Raw genomic sequence first — 9,248 nt, forward strand, 5'->3', positions numbered from 1 at the left:
ACGCGAGATAATTAAAGTTATTTTTGAGGTTATTGAGGTTATGTTCGTTTTGGTACACTAAAGGAGCATAACTTTTTACGTGCGTACATAAGTATACACACTAGTTTTTATTATAATCGTTTTATTTCACGTTCGAATCGAACACATTTATTGTTTCCAACAATTCTTTTGTTTCAATTGTTTTTGTTTTTGTCGAATCAAAATTGTTGACTATGCGATAGTTTAATACGATCGTCTCGACATCCTATCGAAGATTTATAAAACTTGATATGTAGTAAATGCAATTCACAATATGATAGGAAAACTTTTTGAAGATGATCCATGGAAACTTACGTAACTCCTGGATACCTATTTTCTACTCGAGATGAAAAATAGAAATAGAGAAAGAGAGAGAAATAGTGAAAGATGTCTACACCCGAACGAAGAATAATCTTTTCACTTGTGTAAAATTCATGATACCTCTTTGCGGATACCACCGCCGCCGATGTCTGCTGTTTTATATTTCAGATCATTTTTATCGACTGACTCATAAATGTGCGCTGTCTATGTGTAACTCTTTTTTTTTCTTCCCTCTAACCCAAACCCCACCCCCCGCGCGCCCGCCCGCTTCCACCTATCTGACATAACTCCGAAATGTTGAAAATCGAAGTATTGATTTTTGTTTTGGTTCTTTTTTAAGAAATGTCAAAAGTAATATTCGATTGAAAGAACAATTCAATTTTAGGTTATATTATAATTAATTGTAGGTATATCACACTTTTATACGAGAAAATTATGAACGGCGACGGTGTTCTATACGAAAAATTATAAATAATATTTTTAATATTTCATAAAAAGAGATATATTTATAATGAGGGATACCCCCTTTTGTAATTTATTTTTTCTTATTTCTTTTTTTTGCAAGACTTTAAGTACATCAAATCATTTCGTACGAATAAATAAATCTACTTAAATCCGTTTAATTGTTTCTTTCTTTCTTTCTTTCTTTCTTTCTTTATTTTCCAGTCGGTCAGAGTTAAAAAGAACCAGACCTTTTCTGAAAAGAAAGAATAGAAAATATAAAAATAGAAGAGGGGAAAAGAGAAGAGAAGAGAAGAGAAGAGGGAAATTTAAGCGTCGAGAAGAATCGTGCGAGGTTTCTTAACAGCTTAAACGATGATGTCTGCCTACCGATCGACTTTTATCACTTGCTAGCAGAAAGAAGTAGTAATAGTAGTAGTAATAGTAGTAGTAGTAGTAGTGGGAGTAGCTGCATAAGAGTACAAAGCCTTCTTCTTTTCTTCCACTGGATGAACAGTGAACATTCGTATATATATATGTGTGTATATGTGTATCTATAAAACTATGTATGTAACTATGTATGCCCTTCTTGTACGTATTCACACTTCAGTGTCAAGCAGCATCGCGAATAGGGAACGTACTTTGGAATAAAGGAGGAAAAGTTTAAAAAAACAAAAAAAAAAAAAAAAAAACAAAAACAAAAAGAAAGAAGTAAAATGAAAGGAGAAAAAGTATAAAAAGAAAGTTGGCGCGAGAATATGAAGCTCTCGCGTTATTATAACAACCGGACACTCACTCGTTTGACAAAACTATCGTTGTCGCGTTGATTCACCTCCGATTTTTCTTGCTTTTACTCTCGCTTGAGGGCGATTACACAACGAGAATTGAGAATAATACGATGCCTCCCCCTCCAACCCCTTCCCCCTCCTAACCCCTACCCACCCTCTCTCCCTCTCGTGGTTGCGTCTTTGGGTGCTTTGGTATTTGGGTGAAATGAAAATTGATAAGGAAAGGGATAGATTTTGTTTTAAAAAAAACAAATACATATATATCGTTGCTTTTTTTTTTTTTGGATAGAAAAAAATATATTATTAAAGACCAAATAGAACGTTTTTATTATTAATTACGAACAAAAAATATATTCCATAAATTATAACATAATATATATATACGAAATGTATATAATATTTAAATAACGATGCATCCAACGTTATGCAGCAATAACGAATGGATACAGAACAAAACAATGTTATTCTATTTTTGTTTTGAAATTTAAAAGAAATCGGATGAAATTTGTGACGATTGTTTAGTCTTCGGTATCTTTCTTTCTGCACTGCTAGGTCTACAACGATTCGAGCCAAAACTGTTAGTCGTAATTTTTGCGATTCTGGGTCACGCATATACCTTGCAAAGCTAAAAAGAGAGAGAGAGAGAGAGAGAAAGAGAGAAGACTACGCTTAAATCCCTCCCCAGTAACGTGTTCTCTCTCTCTCTCTCTCTTTTTCTCTCTTTCTACCGATAGGAGGAAGAAAACAAAAGGGGCTTTTATTAAATCAGTACGCTGATCGCCGGGGACATGGACAAAAGCTGTATGCTTCTAGTAGCAGCTTTGGGAGATTCTCTCTTGGTTCTCTCTCTCGTATTGATACACACGGTGACCATATTTTCCATTCTATTTTTTTTCTCGTTTTTTCTTTTTTTTTTTTTTCGTTAAGGTTAGGGCAACAGCATTTGTCTATTCTCTTGTTTGCGAAGAAACCTTCTCTCTCTTTCTCTCTCTCTGTCCTTTGTGTAACTGATTATTATTAACGTCGTTATTATAAAGGAAAGAGAAGAAGAAAAAAAAAAAACTATAAAAAGGACGGTCGTATTTTTTAAGCCCTTTCGTTAACGTCCGAGTAAATTTTCGTTCTAACGACTCCCCCCTCCCCCCCCCTACTCACAATCCCATCCTCCACCTTCCCTTATTATGAAGTAATTCGTTTGTACGGGTTCGTTGATATAACGAAAGGATTAATATCTTCGAAATGAAATGAAATGAAATTTATATAATAAATAATTAATTAGACTTGAGTTAAAGAGCGCATTGTATAATATAAGTTAAATTAAACCCAAAAGGAATATATAATGTTTGATTTGACGATTAAAGAAGTAATTTTGCAAACAGATTTGATTGTACATTTTACAGTCTCGCTAATTGAAAGAGACACAACTCCTTTTAATCCTCTTTCTATCTTACTTTCTATCTCTTTCTCGTATTATTATCTTTTAGAATGTGAACGCAGACGGAGATATAGTCATCGTCAAAAGGACCGTGTCATCTTTGAGATATATATTCGCGTCACAAAGCTTTGAAAACATAAAGATAAAGAAATATATCCTTATATTATACACAGAGAAAGAAACATACAGAACGCAAAACGATCGAATAAAAGTCGATGGAAACGGATAAAAAAAAAAAAGAAAAAAGAAAAAAAAGAAGAAGAAGAAACGTTTGGCGGGCTTTGTCGGTGTCTCGATATTACATAAAAAAGAGAGAGGGAAAAGGATCTCTCTTGGTCAGAGACGATACGAAACGATACGACGGCAAGGAAGTTTCCTGTGATATTAACGGAGCAAGATATAACTTTCTTTTGAGTATAAAGGTAATAGAGGAAAGAAAGAGAGAAAGATGGGGTGGAATAGGGTGGAGTGGGGTGGTAGAATAGGGTGGAATGCTAGGTGGCAGGGTTTCTATTTCTTGTTCTTTTCCTCTTTTTACCAAGAGGACAGTTCGATCTCCCGAGGGAGAAAAAGAATTCTTGGCGAGAGGCGTACGATAGCCTCTGACGATGAAAGAACGTGCTGGCAGCAACCCTTCGGTAGTAATAAGAATACAACATGGCTGCCATCAACGGGAACCTTCACACCTCTTCTCTTCTCTTCTCTTCTCTTCCATTTTGTTCTGTTCTGTTCACTTTTCTACTCTTCGTGAGAAAGCTTCGTGATTTTCCCTATCCTATATAGCCTCTGGCACAACAACACCACACACCAGGAGTTCTTCCTACCCCCTCCCGCCCCCCCCCACTCCAGCCCCTCGTCTTACTATTTCTCTCAACCGAAGAAGTCAGAAAATAAGACGAAGCGATATGCCTAGGTAGATGAAAAGGAGAGCCCGAATTACCAAGACGAGGGATTTCACGGCTCGATAACGTACGCTCGACTTGTTCGTTCGAGATAGGATCGAATCTAGATTTAAATCACGTAGAGGCTCCACCATCCGTTTCATAGTATATGTATATGTATATATATAGAACTATTCCCTTCCTACATATACACGGATAGATACAGATAGATAGATAGATAGATAGATAGATAGATAGATAGATAGATAGATATACATATTGCCTTTAGGAAGCCGATCGTACATCGTCGAAGCTCACGAAACCTTCCAGGAATGTTAGCTACCCCCTTAAAGCTTGCTTTAGGCCTTGCAAGGATTGCTAAAAGGAGCGTTAAAGGACGTAAAGATAAAAGATAGAGAGAAAAGGAAAGAGAAAGATAGATTATTATTATTATTATTATTATTATTAAGAAGGTATCATAGGGAGAATTTGGACATCAAAAAAAGAAATAGAACTTAATTTTGATAAGTTGAACGTTTCGTCCCTTTATTGGGACTTCATCAGCAACTGCAAATTTTATTTTATTGTTCATTTTTATATTACGAAATACATGAGACCCGTACATTATAAAATATTAGATGTTACGTTAATCTCTAAGGTTCAGCGTCTTTTTTCTTTAAGCAGACATACATTTTTCTTTTTATTTATAATATTTCAAAACACAAAACATCTACACTTCGTTAAGTCATAATCATTATTATTATTAATTAGAGTTTTTGTTGAATGTTCAAATATAACGGATCAAGAGAGTACGAAGTTTAGTATTATAATAGTGTTTTGAATATTACAAGAGAATGTATGTCTGTTTAAATATAAAAAAAGATGCTGAACTTTAGAGATTAAGTTGCTGAAAAAGTCCCAATAAAGGGACACGAAACGTCTAATTAATCAAAACAAAGTTCTAGTTCTTTTGAATGTCCAAATTCCCTAAGATACCACCTCCTATTTATTAATAATTTTATTTTTAGAGACGAGAGAAAAACAACTAATTGAATTATTATTATTATTATTCACTGACCAAACACTATGGCAAAACGAACTATAGGGAAACAACAGAAACAGCAATAGCAGCAGAAACATCAGCAGCAATAGCAGTAGCAGTAGCAGCTGGGTAACAGCAAAGTTGGGAAAGGTGCAAGTGGGCAGCAATAGGTGAGGGTGTATCTTTCGAGTGGCATTAATAGGTCTTTGTTTCGTCGAAGAGAAGTGTCTGGAGGATGCCCAGGCAGCGCGTCGTCAGCCGTGCGAGTCTATTATTCGAATGTAGAGCAGATATCGGTTGTCGATATGCCATCCAACAGTCTAAATATTCGATCGATACTACCCTTCTGTTCAATCCGTCTTCCTTTACTCTTTTCCCAGTCTTCTATTTCCCTCTCACTCATTCACTCACTCACTCACTAACTCATACATACTCATAATTCCTCCTACATTCATTCACGTAGTAATAGTAGTAGTAATAGTCTCTTGCGCATCTGCATTTTCACTGTGTCTAGCTCTTTCTCTGTTTCCGCACCTGTTAGCAACCCATCCTGTTATCGTGGATGCAACTTTAACTCGCAATAATGAGCATCAGAGCGAGAACGCGAGTCTAACTATCGAGCAACGATCCTCTCTTTCTCTCTCTCTCTCTCTCTCTCTCACAGGAGAGAAACGTCGATAATTCTATCCCAAGAGGTTGGAAACAACACCGATGGGGGCTATGATATATACCTGTGTATGTTATACGCGTATTTATGTTGGTATGCATATATCATTCACCACCCTCTTCTATCTATCTACTACTCTTGGAACGTTTGTTTCTCGATCTCTCGTAAGGCTTTCGATAGGTTTCGATCGGTCTTCGCGTTGTGTTGGCTTTTAATCTTGGAAAATGAACGTTTACAGAGGGTAGTATGAAGCATACGGTTTACGCGTATATATATATATGTGTGTATGTATATATGTAGTAGACTGTTCTTGCATGATGATAATCGACGACAGATTATCGTTTATGGGTGTTTAACCAACGAGCACGTAATCGAAAGATCATGATACAATGCTAGAGATATATACATTCCGATTATTCCGATCACAATTCAAAGATCTATTATTATTCGCAAAAGGGGAGTTTTAGCAAAGATCTTTCAAAGGAGAGAATTAATCCATCTATATATATGTATATGTATATATATATATATATAGATGGTCTATAACGTGATAAGTGATACTGACCGTTTTCCACGTAATAACTGGTCTCATTGTAACGTTCGTCGGTGAATCCTGGCCTCTTCGCTTTCAATGCTTTCGTTTCCAATTTCGCCTGAAACAGAGAGAAAAGTCCACGATTGATAGATACCCACGTGTATGTATGTATGTATGTATATATATGAGAGCACATGTATGCGAGAGAAGTCAAATAAATGAACGAGGAAGGAAGGGTAAAATAATAAAATTGTTACGATTTTTATTCCAGATAAATCTCGAAAAAGTGGAGAATGTAGGAAGGGAGATTGGGAGGGCAAGTGGAGGGATGGGGGGAAGGGGGGGGGAGGATAAAATCATCGGATTTTTTCTTTTCAAACATTTAAAACACATTTTTGATTTTTCAAACTGTCTATTCGATTATACGCATGCGAGAGAATTCGAATAAATGTGAACGAGGATAGAAGGAAGGAAGGAAGGAAGAATAAAATAATAAAATTGTTACCGATTTTCATTCGAGATAAATTTAGCGATGGGTGTATGATGGAGGGAAGGGTGTACGTAGGGAGGTGGTGGATAAAATCATCGGAATTTTTTCCTTTTCGACATTTAATAAAACACATTTTTAATTTCAACCAACCAACTGTCCTATTAGATTTAAACGAAGGTTTTTATTAAAACATTTTCCTTTTTTTAAATTTGATTAGAAATCGAATATTTTGCGAGGAAAGTTACTAAAAACAGGGGTGGCGTAAGGGTAAAATTATTAATCGGCCAAATATTTGTCATAGATAATTTAAATATCTGTTATACACGATGGTTGATATAACTTTAAGATAAGTTTGTAATCGAGACACGAAATATAAACAAAATGAAGGAACCACCCTTCACCTTCTGGTATCGTATTCGTATTCGATTTGATTTTTGAAAAGGAAGAAGAATCTTCTTCACGGCATTCGGTGATTCGCCGGAGTTTCGGCTGTATCGACCGGCCATGAAAGTTCCCTCCCTTTTCGACCTCCACCCTCGAACGATATCTCTCCCCCTTTTCCCTTTTCTCTTCTCCTCTCTCTCTCTCTCTCTCTCTCTCTCGTCCACAGCTGACACCAAGCTCCTCCTATAACCTGTCTCGCCGCTATCACAGCTTCAACGAGGGCTTTTGCTTTCCTCGTCTTGCACGTGCCGCCGCCACGCTGTTGCTGTTATTGGTGTATTTGTATGTGTGTGTGTGTATATGTCTGTGTTACTTCTGTAGCTGATACCTTCTCATCGTGCGTTATATTAGTACCCACTTCGGGAATAAGAGGATTCCAGAGGTGTGTTGTAAATTCGTCTCGAGAACGTTCGAGCACTCGGAATCACATTCCAAAGACTTTCCAGAGAGAGAGAGAGAGAGAGAGAGAAAATCTACTAGATATCATCTCTCATAGCTCATCTTGCAAACTTACAAATTTAACTCTAAAAGTGGATTTGATATAGGGTAACACACAGCTAATAGGAAAATTGTTACCGTTGTCGACGCAGCCTGTTGCTGTGCAACCGATAAAAATATTATCAATGGTAACTGACTAAAAATAGGATGAACAATTTTTGAGATTAGTAGTTTTCAAATCTAATAGGAGAAGACGAAAAATGAAAATTTAAGCATTCTATATCATATCTTTGACTATATTTTCCTTCCCCCCCCCTTTCTCTCTCTCTCTTTCTTATTTATTTTTTGTTAATACTTTATCATCCTCTTTTAGAAAATTCTCGTCGAAAAATAAAGATGGATGTAAGAGAGAAAGAGAGAGAGAGAGTGGCACCAAGTTCATCTGTAGTTTTATACACAAACCCGTATTTCAAACGATTAACAGACAGGTAAAGAGAGAAACGTAACTGGTCCTCCTTACCGAGCGTACCATCCTCAAGACTTTAACAAGTACCCTAAGCAATTAATTTCGACGGGGATCTCGAGTTAACAGCCGAGTTGGTTGAAACTTCTCTCGGTTACGTTTAAAAAAAAAAGAGAGAGAAAGAGAAAGAGAAAAAAAAGAAAGAAAGAAAGAAAACGTAAATGTTGGCGGCGGTGGCGGTGGTTGGTCTACAAATTAGTACTCGACTTCGTTGGAACTAAGGAAAATTAAAAGAAAAAGGGATATGAACTGGAGAAAGAGAGAAAGGGAGTTGGAGTTTAAGGTTGAGAATACTTAATTAAATCTTGTTAAAAGTGAGATAAAAGACTGTAAAGGAAGAAAATGGATGGATGGATTAGTTTGGACAAATCCATCAAAAAATCGACATCCTTTCTCTCTCTCTCTCTCTTTCTCTCTCTTTTAAATTGAAATTTTTCGAAATAAAATTAAATGAACAAATAATAAAAAGCATCAGTATCATTAATAACGGACACGTAAATCGTATTTCAAAGGTTGAACATGTAACTGCGCGCTGGTAGTATAGCACTACATAACCGGGTAGGAAGAGGAGGAGGAGGAGGAGGAGGAGGAGGAGGAGGAGGTGGTTGAGGAGATGGTGGAGGAGGTGGAGGACGGGGCGTGAACGTTTCTTGCCGGGCGTTTATTTCGTTAATGACGACAGCGGCGCAGATTAATGAGGACGGGCATCTTGGTGCCGTTGTCGAGAGGAAAAGCTCGTCGGTGCTTGCCACGTACGTCAAATATCGACGAGAGCGACCAAAATACACATTTAGTTTTCTCTCTCTCTCTCTCTCTTTCTCTCTCTTTCATTCTCTCTCTTTTTGTACAGCACGATCCATTCCAAACCTGTTACGTACGTTTTATCGTCTATCCACGTGTTACAGTTCTGATGCCGTTCCTGGCATCACGAGTATACTACTCCTGTGACTCCAAAATAGGTACACTTTTATTATAACAGGACAAATTCGTCTATTTGAAACTTTCAAACAAGGGGAAAAAAGAAAAAGATCGAATGATTTTAAGTGATTTTTATTATTAATGATGTACTTGTATTATTATTGTCCAATTTCAAAAAGATTGACGATGTATTATTCACGTTTAAGTTTAAGGATTTACTATCAGTATCGTCTCGTTCGATTGACAGATAAATAGATAATGAAAGAAAGATGAAATCAATTGAACAATTTTTATTATTTAACAACGA

At 36.5% G+C, this 9,248-nt stretch overlaps 1 protein-coding gene across 3 annotated transcripts in view; it reads right to left on the bottom strand.

The window, feature by feature from the left end:
• LOC106786182 (RNA pseudouridylate synthase domain-containing protein 2-like) overlaps window positions 1–9,248 on the bottom strand; it is an 89,487-nt gene that overhangs the window by 19,235 nt on the left and 61,004 nt on the right. For all 3 annotated transcript variants that reach the window (XM_014747292.1, XM_014747295.1, XM_014747293.1), the window contains exon 4: window positions 6,159–6,246. In XM_014747292.1, the coding sequence (XP_014602778.1) occupies window positions 6,159–6,246 (88 nt within the window). The remainder of the gene's footprint in view (window positions 1–6,158; window positions 6,247–9,248) is intronic.

The sequence above is a fragment of the Polistes canadensis genome, unplaced genomic scaffold (assembly GCF_001313835.1).
Source record: "Polistes canadensis isolate GaletaPanama2010 unplaced genomic scaffold, ASM131383v1 scaffold_67, whole genome shotgun sequence".
Taxonomy (NCBI): Eukaryota; Metazoa; Arthropoda; class Insecta; order Hymenoptera; family Vespidae; genus Polistes; species Polistes canadensis.